A 19674-nucleotide genomic window follows, 5' to 3' on the forward strand; every position below is an offset into this window, starting at 1 on the left:
TCAAACGTTTGGCTTCGCCGATTTGAACACTGCCAATAATGAATTAGCCGATTTGCCGATCATAACACCTGCAACCGCCACTATGCTGTTTCCAATCCATTTTAATTCTCTCTCCCATATATACCCACGTGAAATGACAATCTTACCTCTTATACAAACTGTTACCTGTAGATCCCTGGGAACTTTTAGGGATTTATTTCCCTGTCAAATTTTGTTTAAATCGGTCAAGTAAAGAGCATTTGAAAAAATGTAGGTAATGGTTGCAGTTTGCTGTTACTCTGCACATTCCTTGTTAACCTGATCGATTTGCAAAGTTCATCCAGGAATTTTGATACGGAAGCTAGCAGCCACCAGCCAGTTTCTGTGGCTTAATCTATGCACTAGTGCAAGTCGTGGACACTGAACTCTAATGATCTGATAGATAGTTTGCTTGCTCCTTGCAGAATAATTTGCTTGCTCCTTGTCATAAATCTGCGATGTGCAAAAACTACAGCTGTAATCTTTCCACTGTGTCCAGTCAACAATGGAATTTAGTCTTGTAAACATAGCAGTTAAGCAAAGAGGTAGGGAAATGTGTTGTGCGCATCATCATTTACCTGTATTAATCTGTATCATTACTGAATCATTATTTTGTTAATAAAAAAGTAACTGATTTAGTACAGATAGCCTGACTTGGTAAATATTTTGGTTTCCAGATATTTACCTAGAACCGGTGCTTAATGGAATGCTGATAATGTCTAAACTTCCTCCAGTGTTCATGTGAGAGGTTCATAGTACGTTCCTCTACTTGGATTATCTGCTCGGCGCCATCATCTCCTGGTAACTTTATCTTGCTCGTCTGGTGCTAATAGTCCTTGTAGATGGCTAGTACTTTTCGTGGATGCATATTAGCTTGGTTGTCTGTTTGATATAGAACTAGTTTAATCCACGGTTGCTCGGTGGATGATGTTTGGGCTAGTTTATTTGTTTAAATGTAAATTCGAATGTGACCCATTCCTAGTAGGATCTGGTAGTGAATAACGTGAGCCTGGTGAACTGAACGTCTACCCAGAATCACTTATTCTAAATCAATCTTTCAATTTATATTTAATTGCTTTGAATTTTTGCTCCTAGTATTGCCAAGAATTGGTTATTTTCCATCTAGTAGCATTTAGTACTATAGCCTCGAATCTGCATATAACTGTAACCGTGCTTCCCTTTTTCTCTTGCATAAAGTTTCATATGTTACCAATCTCTTCGACAATTTTTTATGCCTTGCTGTTAAATATGTGCAGAGCCGTGCAGGTATTTGGCATGCCCACATTGTTAGGACATGTACCTTTATCATCAATATATCACTCCTGTGATTATGGCAGTAATGATTATGTATGGATTGATACTATTCTCCTAACTTTTATGGTCGCATTATGATCAGATGCAAAAACATGCTCGCCAAGGTTCTCAGAGCAAGCATTTCTAGTGCCTCAAGTACAACTAGTTGATCTGCAAGGACCGAGACTCATTTCAGCATTTCTGTGGCGTAGCTTCAACAATTCAGCATAACTCTATAATTTTAATAATTTGTGTCGATGACACTTGAAGATTTGGTTGATAATCTGCAAGATTTTTTATCTTCTTCTTTGAATCAGGCTTATTTTATATACTGGTTTTCATTTTTATAATTCCTACGATGATAGTAACTACTACTGGCTAGCTAACGTTAGTAACAACCTAGCACCTTGCAGCAGATAGTGGGGAATCGTCTACAACTTGTTTGATTACATACTAGCTAGCTAATAGGTTCTTATTGGATTCTAACCATAGTTAGCTAACAGTTTGTATCTGGAAAGTTTGGGGAAAGCTTAGGGTGGTATGGTGTCTGGTGATGGAGGTTTGAACTGAAGTGGATTATATTTGTTTTCTCGTGAGAATGGGTTGGTGGGGTTATAGCTTAGGTTACAGCCCAATTAGCAGGGCTACCAACAATATAATGGTTCATTCATTCATAATGAGTTCATAAATTCAGTCAGCTTCGTTGTAAGGTCCAGGCTGCAACCATTTAACATACATACCATAATTTGAAATAGCAGTCATCACATAGTTTAGATAGCTGAACAAAATAGCAGAGTCATCACATAATTTAGATAGTTCAACAAAATAGAGCACTTTCATTATACAAGAGGGTTTTAGTAGCTCTTCCATGTTCCTTTTCCTCGTCTTTGAAGTAATCTTTTTAGTAGCAGTCTTGCTAGCAGTCTTAACTGAAGCTATTGGTGTTCTTGGAGTAGCAGGAGGTGCTGCAGTGCTCTGATTGGAAGTGCCTTCTCCCCTAAGCATCGCTAGACGCCTGCATATGAAAATAAAAACAGATTAGGTAAAGTCGCAAACAATGATACAAAGCAATTTTAGCACAAGGAGCATCATTACCTTCTTGTGAGTGTCCCAGGACTATCTTCTAATAGTGGACCCTTTGTATTGTTAGACTTCGCAGGTGTAGAATCAGTTCTCAACTGCTTTGTTTTATTTTTCCTAGGCTTCCTCAGCTTCTTTTTTTGCCATTTAGTGGACATTTGCAGCTAGCCTATCTATAGCCCTTATTTCCACATCTTCGGCATGTCATTGGGCCTCTAATCATTATCTTCTCCTTCCCTTTTCTATGTTTTTCTCTTCCTCATTATCCTTTCCTGCTACCCCCCTCCATTCTTTCGCTGTCTTCCTACTCCCCTTTTCCCAAGAGGTGCCCCTAAGACATAGCCAAGGTTAAGCTTAGGCCACTAACTTCTGTCAGTCATTGGTTCAATCACTCCTTGACCCTCCTTGATATGCTGCTATAAACCTTTGAACCGAGAAGAACTCATGAACATAATCATTGAATGGGACTTACTTTTGTGTCGTTAGAAAAGTCAAGGAATGTTCACATGGTTTACCTGTGTGTTGCCACTCCTCACAAGTGCATGTTCTGTCCAATAATTTGACAACATGCCTCACATGGTTATCTCTACTATTGTCCCAAACTTCTGCAGAAAATCTAGCAGAACTGACAACTCTCAGGTGTCCTAATCCTCTAGTCCTTACCCTTAGTTGAAGCCTTACAGTTGGTAATAACCATCCATGAAACCTTTCTCCCATCCTTCTTCTCTTATCCCATAGTACCATTATCATTTCCCTTATCTTGTCAGCTAGCTCTGTAATAGGCAGGTCTTTATAGTCTTTTATCCAGTTATTAAACACCTCAGTAATATTCTTTGTTATGTAATCACATTTGATGGCTGGGTTGAAAGCACACCTCATCCACTTCAAGTGATGGTACTGAGCTAGATTCTTCTCCACTTTAGAATTTGCATCCAAATTTTTTTCATGTGATGATCAAAAGCAGCAGTTCTATATGCTCTTGCAGCAGGATACATCCTTTCAAATGTGTCACCAGAATACTTCCTTATGAAGTTTTGCATCAAGTGTCTAAAGAATTCCCTACGTTCAGCTTGAGGGAATACTTGCCTAACTGCATTTTCCAAACCTTTACAAGCATATGTACAGATGGCCAAAGGGGAAGCATTCCCTAGTGCTTTATTGAGCTGACTCATTTACCAAACCCAATTATCTTCGATTTCGACGACTTCACCTTTTGCCAGCCGTCGATGCTCGGCCCAAGCTGCACCTCGTAATGGTGGACGTCGTACGGAGGCAACCTGGCCGTAGCATGCAACAGCAGCGCCGGCGCGGCTAGCGACTCCCTTCGGGTCATCATGTTGCCTAACCATCTCGTCGACGGCGGACGATGCATAGGCGAGCGCCATGGCGGGGGCCTCCGGTACATGGAATCCAACCGACGGGTGCTCCAGGTGTGGGATGCGTAGGATGGAGGCCTTGGCATGTCATCCTGGGCGCTGATGCACAGGGTTGGCGCCGCGGAGCTGATGGAGCTGATGCACAAGGAAACCATAAAAAGGCATGGAAAATGTGATATGCAGTGAAGTGTGAACATACGTTACACAACCAATCGCAGGTAGTAATCACCAACGAGTCCAGATTATTTTGACTGATCGGTGCTTGACGTGCGTGTAGCAGTGTGGGTGGAGGGTTGTGGGAGGTTTGGCAGCAGCAATCCTGTTGTACGAGACCCGTACGTCCATACTAAATGTTCACTTTTCGAACACTCTATTCCGCCAATACTAATGTTCATTTTAATTTTGTCGCTGCTCACGCACGGATCACTCATCTTAGGGCGTGATTGGTTGCCCGCGTCCCACCGTCCGCTGCATGACCCCGAAGCATCCCGTGCACTCTCGCGTGTTCGGTTGCTCTCCCGGAACCGAAACGGCGCACCCCCCCGTTCGTTTCCCCCACTCCATCCCGCATCGCCCCGTCCGCCCAGAGGGCTCCTTCGCTCGCGAGCCGGGATGGAGCGATGCTGGCGGGAAGATTTGGGCGGAGGGCGGGAGATGGCGCCGTATCGGGGCTAAAGGCGCGGGAGGTTACGGTGACCTCCCATCCTCAGCCCACTTTCTTCGCTCCCCTCCTCCCCGGTGCGCCTTCTCCTCTTCCTCCTCCTGTTCGACCTCGGTTCGTCGGTAGCTCGAGGTACTCCGGCGGCGCCCTGTGCCCCCACCGGTGCTGCGACTGTACATCTCCCCCTCCTCTTTACGCTGCTTCATCCCCTCTCCCTCGTTGATCTGTCGATTCGTATTTTTTTCGTTGGTGTCGATGAACCCTAGGTTATTGTTCTGTCAGATCCGTGCGCTCCTTTTGTGGATTTAAGGTTGTGATGAACCCTAGGTACTTTTCCGATGCAGATCTATGGTTCTCACATGTGTAGAGGTCGATCTGATTTTTTTTTGGTTCTTGTACCATCCTATATGTGGGTCGGGGTCCTCCGGCGGCAACCTGTGCCTCCGCCGGTCCTGCGACGGTACATCTTGGTTGGTTTTCATGAACCCTAGGTTGTTTGTGCATCTGCATTTATGGTTTTCATGAACCCTATGTTCGTTCTTATGCGGACTATGGTTGTCATGTATATTTGTCGATCTGATTTCTTGTGTCCTTAAATCATGCCTTACTGCTTTGCAAGCAATCACGCCCTACTGAGCTGAGCAAAGTGCCTAGGTCGATGATGATTCCTTGCCGCCGGAGGAGCACCTTCGGGTGTGGCAGCCGCGTCTAGGATAAAATGTAGTTGAGAATGTTTGCTTGCTTAACAACATGACCCCAAGTTCTTGTATACTGAGCTCTAATGAACACTGCATTGTATTCTTAGACATGGACTTGCAAGGTAGGCGCCGAGCTGCGGCTGCTCTTGTTGCTGCTGTTGCTGCATGATTTTTCTTGTGGTTTAGAAGGAGAAGTGAGGATGCTCGATCTATTACCTATGGTCCCATGGCAGAGAGGGACAGAGAGAGGAATAGCAACCTCAGATTCATTTATGAATCTGATGATGTGCATTGTGTCAACCTGCTAAGGATGAGAAGGGCACCTTTTTTTCAACTGTGTGACCTGTTTCGGTCTAGAGAGTTGGTTGTGGATAGCATCCATGCCACTGTTGAAGAACAGGTAGCAATGTTCTTGCATGTAGTGGGACACAACCAAAGGTTCAGGATCATTAACATGACATTTAGGAGGTCACCTGAAACTATCAGTAGGTTCTTTCATCAAGTCTTGTATGTAGTTGGTGAGTTGAGAAATGAGTTGATTGTACCACCATCCACTAGTGTCCATCCTAGGATCCTTGGCAGCAGGAGATGGAACCCATATTTCAAGGTTGGTGGCCCTTTCCTAATTGCAAACCAATTGACCTTACCCATATGGTAGCAACCTGTTAATATGGCTTTTTATTTTTAGGATTGCATAGGAGCAATTGATGGGACACATGTCTTAGCTAGAGTGCCTTTGAAGATGCAAGGTTCCTTTAGAGGCAGGAAGCACACCATCACTCAGAATGTACTGGCAGCAGTGGACTTTGATCTAAGGTTCACATATGTGCTTGCTGGTTGGGAGGGATCTGCACATGATGCTCTGATTTTATCAGATGCTCTTGAAAGGGCAGATGGTCTTACAGTCCCACAAGGTACCATAACTAACATACACACATGCCAATAATACTTGCACACACTAAACTGATAAACCATCTCCATTTGTTACATTGTCTAGGGAAATTCTATCTTGTGGATGCTGGATATGCAGCCAGGCCTGGGTTCCTGCCGCCATATCGTGGTACAAGGTACCACTTGAGGGAGTTTGGTTCAAATAGGCCACAAAATCAAAGAGAGTTGTTTAACCTGAGGCATTCTTCTCTTAGGGTGACAGTAGAGAGGGCCTTTGGTGCTCTAAAGAATAGATTCAGAATCCTTGATAACAAGCCTTTCCATCCTTACAAAACCCAAGTTAAGTTGGTTCTTGCCTGTTGTATTCTGCACAATTGGATACTTAGGCATGGACAAGAAGAACATGTTCCCACTGAAGCTGCTTGGACTCCTAACTCCACTGATACCCCCCCTGATAGCCCCCCTGAGCCAGAACATAGTCCTGATAATGGAACCTGGGCACAGCAAAGGGATACATGGGCTGCACAAATGTGGCAGAATAGGGGATCTTCTAGAGTTTAATTGCACTTAAGTACTTGGGGTCATGTGCTGTTAAGTAGCATTGATGAATTTGTAATATGGTCTGAGACCTTGGTACTTTGCTATGATGTGTAACTGCAATCATGAACAATACAACTTGGTATGATATTTGCATGCAGTACTTACTTTCCTGTTTGATTTCTAAGTGCTTTGGTGTTTCTTTTTGTGATGGTATGATGGTTAGGACATGGCTGTGATGGGTGAGGATGTGGTTGGTGTTGTCAATGAGGCAGGGGCCGAGGGTGGGGTGGCTGCTGTGGAGGAAGGGAACCCAGCAGCCCCTCCACCCAATGGAGCCCAGCCTGGGGGGCCAATGCAATGGACCAGTGTTCAGTCAGCCTTCATGCTTAGGAGGTTTCATGATCTGGTTGGGCAAGGGGTCAAAACTGACAAAGGCTTCAAGGAAGTGCATGTTAGGCAAGTTGCTAGGATGGTTTCTGATTTTGCTGAAGTCAATATTACCACCAACCAAATTTATAACCACCTGCGCAAGTAGAGGCAGAGGTGGGTTAAGATTGCTAGGCTCAAGGATCTCAGTGGTGCTCTCTGTAATGAGGACCATCATATGATAGTCCTTGAGGAGGAGCATCTGATAGGGCACACTAAGGTTAGGCCACAGCTTAAATATATCTCACTGTTATGGTTAATAGTTACCCTTTTCTCTAACTGTTGCACAACCTTTTTGCCCAACTAGGATCATCCTGCTGATGCCAAGTTCTTGAACACCCCAATTGAGAACTATGTCCAAATGGAGGCCATTTTTGGGTCTAGTCAGGCTACTGGTAGGTTTGCAATGGGTTCCAATGAACCTTTAGGTGTACCAACTGACCTTGGCCACCTTGAGGGGGGATGTTAGAACAGAGACAATTAATTTAGATGGGAATGAGGGTGATTCTGGTAAGCAAAATGTAGGCTCCAATGGGCTGGACACCTCTAAGAGTTCTGATGATAAGGAAGGAAGAGGTGGTAAAAGGAGGAAGTTGGGTGAGGAAGAATACCAGCTGATGCATGGTATGACTGTTGCTGTTGCCTCTGTTGCAGATGCCCTGAAAGCTCCTCAGCACAATGAGGTCCATGCAGATCTTTATGGTTGTGTCATGTCCTGTCCTGGGTACTCACAGGAGGCCTTGATGTTTGCACTTGTGTACTTGCTGAAGAACAAAGCAGAAGGCCTATGCTTTGTTCAGATGAGTGAAGCCCATAGGATCCTTTGGCTTAGGACCTACCTGAGCCAATCTAACTTCCTCTAGGTGGTTAAGGACTATTATATGATATTTTGCTTGCCTATGCTACAGTCTGACATTTTGGGTTAGCACTAACCACTAATGGTGAGGGTAGAGACACCATTTGGAATATTTCCAAGGCTGCAAATATTTTTGTATAGCATAGGCCACATGGTTCCATCTGGTAGAGGTGGTTGGGAGGGATCTGTTGGGTGTGTAAACATGAACACCTGCACCTGGTAAATGTGATGGATGCCATGTCTTTGTTCTGGTAAATTGAGCTTTCCTGGTGGTTCATGTGCTGGTGATGGCAATTTTCTTTCATCTTGGATAGATGTTCTGAATTGATGGATGCATATGTTTGGTTCAAATGATTGAACCTGTGCCTATGATGATAAACTTATTTGCCCAATTCAAAGTAGATGGGTACCATCGGATGACCTTGAGCTTGTGAGTGACTATGACATTGATCTTGTTCTTAAGACCTGCTACTGCTTTTGTGCTACCTGGTAAGTCCATCTTCTTTTCATCTTTCCTATATGTTGGTTGCTTCCTTCTGCCTTGATGGTTACTTATGTTATTTAAGGTACGAAAATATGCCTATGATGATAAACTTATTTGCCCAATTCAAAGTATATGGGTAGCATCAGATGACCTTGAGCTTGTGAGGGACTATGACATTGATCTTGGTGTTCTTGTTGCCAACTAGTACTGCATGTTCCTTACTTATGGTTGTGCTGTTGCTGAGCTATTGACCATGTTGTGCTGCCACTGTTATTTCTGTTGACATTGATGTTGTTCCTGTTGCCATTGTGCTACTGTTTTTGGTCTTATTTTGCTCTTGTGTCACTGATGCTCCAAGCTTAAGGTCAAGGGAAGATGAAAATAACATCTGAGGCCAATTTTTTTGTAACTTAGCATATCAGACTTCCTATTATCATACATATACCTTTGCAAATTGGATAATATGCAAATTGGGTTACCTATCTTGGTTACCCAACATTTTTGTTGTTGTTGAATCTATCACTGCTCTTTCTGTTGGCAGTGTTGTTGATCCTGTTACCTCTGTTGCAAATTGGGTAACCTATCATGCTTATGGCACATTATTTTTACTGTCCACCTCCCTGGTACTACTTGTTCTTTTTTTCTGGTTGTGCTGTTGATGATAAACTTATTTGCCCGATGGGTACCATCACATGACCTTGAGCTTGTGAGTGACTATGCCATTGTTCTTGTTCTTAAGACCTGCTACTGCTTTTGTGCTACCTGGTAAGTCCATCTTTCTTTCATCTTTCCTATATATTGGTTGCTTCCTTCTACCTTGATGGTTACTTATGTTATTTAAGGTACGAAAATATGCCTATGATGATTGGAATATTTGCCTAATTCAAAGTATATGGGTAGCATCAGATGACCTTGAGCTTGTGAGGGACTATGACATTGATCTTGTTGTTCTTGTTGCCAACTAGTACTGCATGTTCCTTACTTATGGTTGTGCTGTTGCTGAGCTATTGTCCATGTTGTGCTGCCACTGTTATTTCTGTTGACATTGATGTTGTTCCTGTTGCCATTGTGCTACTGTTTTTTGTCTTATTTTGCTCTTGTGTCACTGATGCTCCAAGCTCAAGGTCAAGGGAAGATGAAAATAACATCTGAGGCCAATTTTTTTGTAACTTAGCATATCAGACTTGCTATTACCATACATATACCTTTGCAAATTGGATAATATGCAAATTGGGTAACCTATCTTGGTTACCCAACATTTTTGTTGTTGTTGAACCTATCCCTTGGTACTGCTTCTTTTTGGTTCTGTTGTTGCTCAGATGTTGTCCTGGTAGTTGCTCTTTCTGTTGGCAGTCCTGTTGTTTCTATTGCCTCTGTTGCAAATTGGGTAACCTGTCATGCTTGTGTCATATTGTTTTTGTTGTCGACCTCCTTGGTACTGCTTGTTCCTTTTTTTCTGGTTGTGCTGTTGTCATACTTGTCATTCTATTGCCAATGACCTGTTGTTTCTGTTGCCATTGTCATACTGTTTGTGGTCTGCTATTGATCTAGTGTCACTGATGCTCCAAGCCCAAGGTTAAGAGAAGATGCAAATAAAATCTGAGGCCAATAGTTACTATATCCACCTTTTCTTTTATCATTCATCTACATTTGCAATTGAATCAAGTTTCATTTCCTTTATAAGGCACAATGTCTTGGTACGTTGTGTACCGTGGTAGGAAGCCTGGAGTGTATGTAACTTGGGTAACCTGTCATCAGCAGGTCACCGGTTATCCAAACTGTTGCTACAAGAGTTTTAGTTCCAAAGAGGAGGCAATTGCATCTTTCCTAGAGTGCACTGGTGACAAAGATGTCAAAGAAGCGACTGACGGTTCAAAAAAGACGACAAATGAACTTAGTTGGCTCCATATCGTAGTTACGCTACAATTTATTGTTATTATTGTACTCCTACTACTAGTTAATTATCTTTGGAAGTAGTCAAGCACGAGATCAGCCTTTGTAATATTAAAACATCTCATGTTCATCATCTTTGTTGGTAACCTCACCAATATGGTGCTAGGGTGCTCCGATCTCATCCAATTCTATGTACCAAACACAATCTAGTGACTCCTGTCGTACACGAGAACGATACAACCAGAACAACCAAACACAACCTCGCATGATTCAGACCGACAGCAAAGTGCAACCAAACAAACCCCCCTGTATCGCTCTATTCCGTCTCCGACGATCCAGTACAACCCATCCGTTCTGGACGGTCCGGTCCTTTGCAACCAATCACGCCCTTAATGAATACACGTACGCAATCCCTTACATTAACATATACAGTACTAAGTAGTCACTATCAAAACATGGTCAATTTAATAAAACCAATTTATAATGTTATAGACATGTTAATGTATTTTTCAAAGAATTCATCAAAGTTAGAGATGTTCAGCTTAAAACAAATCTAAATGAACTAAACGAGGGAGTAGCATGAACCTGACCACCCGGCCGTGAGCTCGTCACCGCTACTCCGTGCTCTGGTAAACTGATGCTCTAACGAACTGTAAGCTAGGCACAACAGACATCCTCCGACATTTTTAATCCTCCAAAGTCGGAGCATACCGTCAGACCACACCACCACAAACAACCACAACCATTTTCCAGGTCAAATACTCAGTTCCTCCGTGGTATTCAAAGTTGGAGCACATTGTCAGAGCACAAACGACCACTGCGATGTTTCCAAGTCAAAACACTCTTCGTGCTTTGTATATGGCAGAGCATTATTTCATACACGGGCAAAAATTTGAATAGTTTGGTGTCTAAGGATATATTCTGATGTCAAAATTATAGTTTCCTTCTACTCCTCGATTCTTGATGGTTCTCCAACTGCATCTTCCATGCGCTGGTACCACTCACCGATTTGAGTATTCTCAACCATATCCTTTCCTGCTCTCAAGTACCGAATAGGTCTCAGAACACCGAAGACAGCAAGGTCTGCCAAGTTAGGCTTGGAACCACCTGGATGAACATGTAGACAAAACAACCACAGTTACCACTGGTTCAAGATAATCAACTTATTTCCCTGTTCCTATGCATTTTTATTTCTTCTTTGCAAATGAATAAATAGCATACCCAGGAAATCTCTTCCATTCAGGGCTTCAACCCATGTGTTGGCAGCATCATACAATGAAGCACGCTCATCAGTTATATTGTATTTCTTCTTTAGCTTCTTTGACACCATGTACATGGCAGCAGCACCAGCATACTTCACAGCAAACCTCTCCGTAAAACTGAAATTACCTGCATCACGAAGGTTTGGAGGAATAAGAGCATATTGCTTGTGAAACAAGTAATGAAATAATGCCTCACACAAGACAAGTAAATTTGAGAAGTCATCATCATCACATCAGTTGGTACAGTACAATCTCCTAATACTTTAAACTCATTGGAGAGAAATCAGAGAAGCCAAATTGCACTCATTTTTCTGGACAGAAGTACAGGAAACAACCCTTTATGTATGAGACAGCATTGACAGTTCGTATTAGAAAATGTGTTTATTTGCAAAATGCATTAGGCAAAAATTGCAATCAAGTCAGGGTTCACCAATGATCAAGATGATACCGTTATGCTGTTTGTTTGCAGGGTTCACAAGTCACAACATCAAATGTTTGTCAGATATTGGGTACAGAGCACAAACGCAAAACCATCCAAGCAATTTGATGAATGTGTTGGTATTTCTGAGCTGATATAAAATCACCAAACAAAAGGCAAAAACATCCAAGCAATGTGATGTATATGCAGATGTTGAATCAAATTAGAAGTGAAAATTTAAGTGCAATATCTCGGCAAAGTTATGAAGATTCGCTAGCTGTTAGATGAAACCACCAAAGAGAAAATTATGCTTCAGACACTAGACATGATGCTGCCATGGTTAACACTCTATCTGAGTATGCAACTCGCAAAATGGGTTTCATAGATCTATGTAACTATTTATACTTGTGTGCCCTATGTGACCCTAAATAACTAGAAGCTTGGGCTTAAATTTGCACAGGTATTCAGTGATAGTGGTCAGTCCTCACCACACCCAATTCAATTTTAACCATGGCAAGATCTAGAAAAAGTTAATGGTGTTCTTGTTCTTCATTTTGGCCAGGGTATAGAAGAAGGCTTGAAAATCATGTGGAGGTCAAAATGAACATAAACAAGACACAATTTTTGAATATTCTGTAATACATTTCCTGTTCCCTTGCACCCAGTAAGGCACAACCCAGCAGAGGACCCTACTTTCTGAAAGGGACGTAATAACCTTTTCTGGAGTCTGGACTCTACCCTGTAGGGCATAGCATTTTGAATATTCCTTTATGTTCTCACTAGATGGAGTTTTAACCCCATAAAGCCACAACTGCATCTTTCTCATGACACAACCTGATTAAGGAAATGATATGTAGAAGATGGGTCACTATTTTATTCGTGCGGCGAGGGGGGGAAAGGTGATGGCACAGGACCCCACTGAAGATAGTGTTGGGCTTGAGGTATCCAAAATCTCCAATAGTAGCAGCCAATTCTGTGGAATATGGTAATTGAAATAAAATGAAATGGAACCAGATCTGGGAGTGGCAAGAAGAAACAACTGTTTTTAACAATGGAAAATTATCCAGATCTGTCTGTTACCCTTAATAAAGAGCAAGCAAAATTATACTCCGATTTGATGTAGATATGTTCCTCATCATTGTTCATTATGGAATTCAGAATTTCACAACTTCCTGTTGGCTTGATTGAAAGCAGATATCACCCAAGTACCACCCTATTAGTCCATGAATCTATGTAACTATTTACAATTGTTTGCCCTAAGTGACCCTCAATAACTACAAGCGTGAACTTAAATTTGCACAGGTATCCAGTGATAGTGGTCAGTCAGTCCTCACCTCACCCAATTAAATTTTGTGCAAGAGGAAAAGATACTGAAAATGCACCTTTACAGTACATAGTATGAAAATAAAGGAATGAGTAAAATACACCACCGGTCCTTAAACTTGTAAGGATGTGTCGTCCCGGTCCCCAAACTCATAAAATGCATAATCAGATCTCCAAACTTGCTAATTGCACTACATAGGTCCCAAATCTTCATAACTTAGCTAAACCATCTATGTGGCATGCTGACTGGGCTATGACTAGACCTGACATGTGGGGCCATGTGCTGGCCCCTTCTCTCCACTCTCTCTCTTACGTGGGCTTGGACTTTTGGCCCAAGAAGAGGAAGGGGGAGAAAATAGAGAGAGACGTGGTGTCGTCCCTGTGACGCCGCCGTCCGCCATGGCTGGCTGCCCAAAGCTCCATCATCCATGGGCGCAACAGCGGACAAGGGGCTGGGGAGTAGCAGAATCGGTCGCCTAGGCTTTCGCGAATCCATCTGTGGTAGAAAATTGGTGGAGGAAAGCGCTGGAACAACGGTGGCGGCCGGGCTCAAGGGGGCAGCAGGATCTGCAGAAACGCACGGTGCAGAGCATCTCGATTCGCCGGGCATGGGGAGGGCTCAGGGGAATGAGGCGCAGGTCCCCTGGAGTGCGTGCCAAAGCCTGGACTGCTGCCATGCCGCTGGGGGCCCTGGGTGGAACGACGAAGACGGAGGCAGAGGCCGAGGAAGATGCGGCAGAGAGGAGCTGACGTATCTTCGGCAGGCGCTGCTCGCACCAAGGGATGAGGAAGGCAGCGAGCAGGTAGCCGGCGACAGCACGGAAGGTGGCGAGCAGGTGGTCTGGCAACGGCACGAAAGGCGGCGAAAGGCACGTGCCCGTGCCGACGTCGAGGCGCTAGTGAAGGGGATGAGAGAGAGAAAGGGAGGAGAGAGTGGATAAGAGAGAGGAGAGATGGGCTCCACGTATTAGGTCCATGCCATAGCCAAGTCAGCATGTCATATTGGCAGTTTAAGTCAAGTTATTAAGATTTGGGACTCATAGGGTATGATTAGCAAGTTTGTGTATTTAATTGAGCGTTTTGCGAGTTTAGGGACCGGGATGACATAGTGTGACAAGTTTAAGGACCGGTGGTGTATTTTACTCTAAAGGAATCATAGGATATACAGAGACAGAGTTGAGACTTTATCAAGTTACCATGTTTTGCAATGTAGTCAAAAGATTCTAGAGCTTCTGAAGTTGTCCGATATATGTTAGGAGACAAGACATGCACAAGGTGCTCATCAACCCACCTAGATCAAGGAAAAAAAATATTAGAAAAAAAAAAGAAAAAAGTGATCCTACCAATTCTTTGAAAAGTGCAAGGCTCTAAGTGGGTGGTCAGGCTCCTTAGCCAGCTGCGCTTTTTGGCATATCAACACAATAAATAAGCAAATATGGAAAACAGCCAATCACTAAGCAAAGTGTTGAACCACCCAATGCATAGGCACCACTTTTTCTAAGCACTGGTTTTAGGCATGCAGAGAATGGTGAGGAAAGCAGGGTTCAAAAAAAACTCATCCGATAGAATACTAGTTTGCCCCAATGGGCCATAGTGGTAATGAGCAGGCAGCTGGGTTGGCACAAGTGTCTTCAAACAAATGGAAGCATGGAGTAAAGAAAAGAAGCTATTTGCAAACATTTCAATGAAGAACCTGAAATTTACCAAGGTAAATTTAATTTTCTGCTTGTTTTGTTTAATATTATATTTGTTAAGTCATTTTCATCTAACTAAACAAAGTCTGCACCTGCAATTCCCAGAGACAATAAAATGGACATGTGCATAAAGGTTACCACTACTAAAAGAGAAATCACTTATTAACTGTATTCCTCCCAACTTCCCAATCATGAGCTCGTCAGAAATTTTGCAATGGTAAGCCATAACTTGGTAAAACATGTATAGAAATTTAAAGTGAAGGACAGGACACTATGACACAAAAGCTAAATACTGAGTGAATCAACACCAAGAAATCATATCGAGCATACTGACTGAACAGGCAATTAATGAAAGTAATGATAAGATACCTTCGCCATTTTGCTTCATCTTCATTAGTGAGTTCATCATCAGGTCTGATCCTGCCCTGTAGTATATTAATTATATCTGCCAATAAAAGATCACAAAAATGCAAAAGGAATACATTGTTTAGCCCATATGAAAAAAAGAACATGGGGTTTGCAATTACGACTATGCAAAAGGGACAAAAGAGAAAAAACTGTAACCTGATGAATCCACAAGCTGTTCACCATCTACTGTCAATATCGGGACTTTCTTGTAATCAGACCACTTGATTTCCTTTTTGCTCAATGGATTAACTTCCACAACCTTGTATGGTATATCATGATAGTCTAAAAAGGCTGATATGAAGGCAATGGAAAAAAGGTTTATGTCATGGCTGTGGGAACATCAAAATTCAAGAAAAGAACAAGGTACTGTTTCCATGCAGACAATGTCTATTGCCCTCCCGCTCTTATGCAATGGAAAACCAATATTGACACAAAAATCTTAACAAACTAGCACTCCTCTCAGCAATTATGCAATTTTGTGATGAATGATTCATTCTTGAATTTACTAGATTATAAGTTAATCTATGTTCTCTATTTTATGCATCTACAAGAAAACAGAGCAAAGCATCCGCATTTGATTATTTAACACAATGCTGGTTTAAAAATTCCTCATATATAGTCCTAAACAAGACTTTCTCGCCCCTTATTTGTCTATTTGCTTTCACATATAGATCAAAAGGGTGAATAGTAAAGTTAGCACTGCATCAAGTGGATGCCCCCCCACTGAATTTCAGTAGCAATTACAATGACATACTTGTACAAGTAGTAAATTGCAGAACGACATAAAAATTTCCTTGACCCCAGAAGTCTCTACAGCGAAAACTTATTTCAAACATAACATAGATCGGAATCGCGAGACTGGAGCAAAGAAAGAAAGACTCACCTCTGACCTTGTTGCAGAAGGGGCACGCCTGGTACTGGTATAGCACTACATTCTGCGGCAACAGATCCGCAGGCGGGCGCTCCTTCGCCTTCGCCTCCGCCGCCGCTACAGTAGCGAAGGTAAGGGAGAAGGACACGGCGCCAGCGACCCCGGCCGGCACCGCCCTCGAGGACGGAGGCGGCGAACGGGGCGGCGGCACCAGCGGAGCGCTCCACCGCGCGCCCGCAGCGGCGGCCGCCGCTGGGGAGGCGGCGCCGTGGAGCGCGCGAGCGGAGAGGAGGGAGCGGAAAGCTAGGGTCTGCGCCGCTCGCAGCGACCTCATTATGCGGCGCGGTCGGGAGCGAGCGAAACGCGAGTTCGCGACGGCGTGCGGCGGACTAGCGGTGTGGGGGATGGCGGCGGCGGCCTGCGGGTGCCGGGGGAAGAAAATTTGCGTGGAGAAGGGGCGCAAACCGTGGCCTCTACAAGAAGCTCCAGATGGACGACGCGTGGCTGGTGCTCCAATCCGACGCTCACCACCAGAAGCTGCATCTCTGCGTGACTAGGGGCTTGGCTCCAGGCTGGACCTGCGCATTTTGAGCCCGTCCTGGCCCGGCCCGGCTCGCGCCCGGTGGGTTTTTCTCGCCCACGTTAGGTGCCGAGCCGAATCGTGGTAAGAAAAACCACGACAAAATTCGAGCCGGTCCGAGCCCATCTAAATAATTAATTTTATTTAAATTTCAATAAAAATAGGAAGCCTGTATTGATGTTTAGAACCGATAACCTACTAAAAGAAGTGCTTGAGATAGTATTTTTATTTGTGAGGCTCGTCGAGATCAAGAATTTGAAGGTAAACACACACGATTTAGACAGTTCGGGCAGCTAAATTGCGTAATACCTTACGCCCTGTATGTTTGCTGGATTGAATTGCTTTGGAGGAGGTCCCTGGCTCGCCTTATATTGCCAGGTAGGGTTACATATTGGTTGGTTACAAGAATACTAGTCAGAATGACTAGAGGAGCTCTACTCTTATTACAACAAGTATTTTTCTAATTCTCAACTAGTTCCTGTCTTTTCAACTAGTAGTAAAGGATCGTTTCAATACCAGGTGAGTTACCCATACTAAAGTCATGACTTTTAGTCCTGAATTCGTAGTAGCAAGTCCAAAATCACGATTAAAGAGGGGTTTGGACCCAATATGGACTTTTTTGAGTAGTGTTGTATAGGTGCTTTCATGAGTCAACGAAATTCAAAGAAATTGTGATCTAATGTGTATTCAGTTTATGCAACAATGCTTTCAAGCTTACTAACTGAGGTACATGACATACTTCAAAATATCACGATGACAGATATACTCCCTTTGTCTTAAAATATAAGGCATCCTAAAAATTTTATGATGTATTAGCGAGTTATACCTAAAGAGCTATGTTGTGACATGCTCTTTTAATGGTCATAACTTATTTTTAGTATTAATCCACCGATCAATCTCCCTTATCTTATCAATTCCGGGAAGAATTAAATGAGCAATCATCAAAATGTATCTATAATGCTGTGTATTTGAGAAGTAATTTTGGACACTTAGGTGCCTTGTAATATAAGTACGAAGGGAGTAAGTAACAAGCAAACATGGGAAGGAGATATGCGCATGGCACGTCGATCAGATCACAGTCCTGCAAGCTATTACTACTGCCATTAGCCCGGACATCAGAGGCATATATTTATACTGAATTATACACAATTATATTACTGAAGATGAGACAGCATGTCACACTACGAGAGAAGCAGAAAGAAGCAAAGACGATAAGACCTAACCGGATGTCACACTACAACTTAAGCGAGATTTAATTTAGACATCAATACAGCACTAAACAAAGATTAACCCACGAGTGACTTAACCGGGTTTCATTATAATACATCCAATGTTAATTGTGAAGATGGCCTCTCAGTTAAATTCGACAGCCGTATCAGCACAAACTCTCATTGCTCGCCGTGGAACTCTTCGGTATGTGATAATGTGATTATTCGTATATGGAAATAGTCTACGTAACACCCTGACGTATCAAGACTAGGCTACATCACCCCCTCAACAATAAAACCAGATACTTAACACCCTCACATTTGTAAAACCGTTTAAATGATCCTCTTGGGTGGTATCGCGGTTTTGCCCTGCTGGCGCTGAGGTGGACAAAAAATGCTGATGTGGACCATCTGACACATGGACCCAACTCGTAAGTGGGCAGGTGAGGGTCCCACTGTTCTCCTTCTAGCTCCCATGGCTGCTCGCCTCGGCTTGCTCGTGCTGTGCGCCTTTGCCCCACTGCCCAGACCCCAGCGCATCTGCCTCCGCCCGCTCGCCATGGCCTGCTGCGGCCGCGGCCGCGGCCTCGGCCTCGGCCAAGCGCGCTCGTTGCCTCAACCTGTCACACCTCACACGGCACCTGAGTGGCCGAGTCTGACCTCAGCGCGCACGCGGCTTACCTGGCTGTGCACTGCTGCTGCTGACTTGATTAACGCTTTAGTGAAGAAGATCAGGGAAGGGAAGAGATGGCCTTCTATGGTGTATGGGTTGAATTGTGCAGGGGGACAAGATTGATGTGGGCTGCTTGGATTTGGTGGCTGCGATTGGAAGGAGCAGGGAGGAGGAGCTGCTTGCTGCCGATTTGGAGTTGGCAAAGTGACCAGCGTGCAGCAGCTGTGGATTTGCTATTTTGAGAAGAAAAAGGTTGCATGGGAAGGAAAAGAATTTCACGCTCACGCACCAGGACCTTTGGCGGCGGACGGATTCACGAAAGGCAAAAATCCCGGCTCGTCACCTCTTTGCGCGGGACGCCTCGCCGACGCCGGCATTCCCACTCCTTAAGCAACTCGTGCCAGCCCCGCAGCCCCTGCCGCATCTCTTGATCTGGATGTGCCAAGCCCAGCCGTATTCCACACATCCGATGCGGCGCCGCCGTCCTTCTTCACATCGCTCACCGGGCGGGGCGGTGACGACAGGAAGCTTCTGTTCGGCTGCCCTCGTGGAGGCAGCGGAGATGGCGATAGCGGCCCCGGTGGAGGCGGCGGAGATGGCGCAGGCAGCGCGGATGACGACTTGACGGGAGAGCTGGGAGAAAAATTGGGGAACGGTGACGAGGGGGTAAAAAGTGAAAAGAAAATAAATGCACCACTTACATCTGGGCCTACGTGCCAACTTGGCTAACCGTGTCAGCGTGGCGTGGAACGGTGGCAAAACTGCCTTAGAAAACCAAGCCACTCGAGGGGGTGATTTGAACGGTTTTAGATACTCTAAGGGTCACAATACCTGATTTTGTAGTTAAAGGGGTATGTAGTTTACTATGAATACGTTAGGGACTTGTATAGACTTTTTCCATCAGATATCACCGGGCTCAAGTTCAAACACCACACCAAAGAAGTCTAGTAAAAGGCGCACCTCCCACATAGCCAGTGACAAACAACTGCCCTGTTCGCTTCAGCTTATAAGCCGGCTGAAA

At 44.0% G+C, this 19674-nt stretch overlaps 2 protein-coding genes across 2 annotated transcripts; one reads left to right on the forward strand and one right to left on the reverse strand.

Annotated features, from left to right (window-relative positions):
* The first annotated feature begins 3774 nt into the window (after positions 1–3774).
* On the forward strand, positions 3775–6578 carry LOC140222853 (protein ALP1-like). The gene is made up of 4 exons (XM_072293977.1): positions 3775–3821; positions 5313–5733; positions 5815–6040; positions 6124–6578. Exons 1-4 carry the CDS (start codon positions 3775–3777, stop codon positions 6576–6578), a joined length of 1149 nt encoding a protein of 382 aa, XP_072150078.1.
* Positions 6579–10961: 4383 nt separating this feature from the next.
* Positions 10962–16620, reverse strand: LOC117858688 (uncharacterized). Its single transcript, XM_034741807.2, has 6 exons — positions 16205–16620; positions 15478–15612; positions 15283–15358; positions 14416–14510; positions 11438–11605; positions 10962–11323 (listed from the first exon to the last, which is right to left on the reverse strand). The coding sequence occupies exons 1-6, from the start codon at positions 16524–16526 to the stop codon at positions 11163–11165; spliced, it is 957 nt and encodes a 318-aa protein (XP_034597698.1). The 5' UTR covers positions 16527–16620; the 3' UTR covers positions 10962–11162.
* Positions 16621–19674: the final 3054 nt, after the last annotated feature.

This window comes from Setaria viridis, chromosome 5, assembly GCF_005286985.2.
Source record: "Setaria viridis chromosome 5, Setaria_viridis_v4.0, whole genome shotgun sequence".
Lineage (NCBI taxonomy): Eukaryota > Viridiplantae > Streptophyta > Magnoliopsida > Poales > Poaceae > Setaria > Setaria viridis.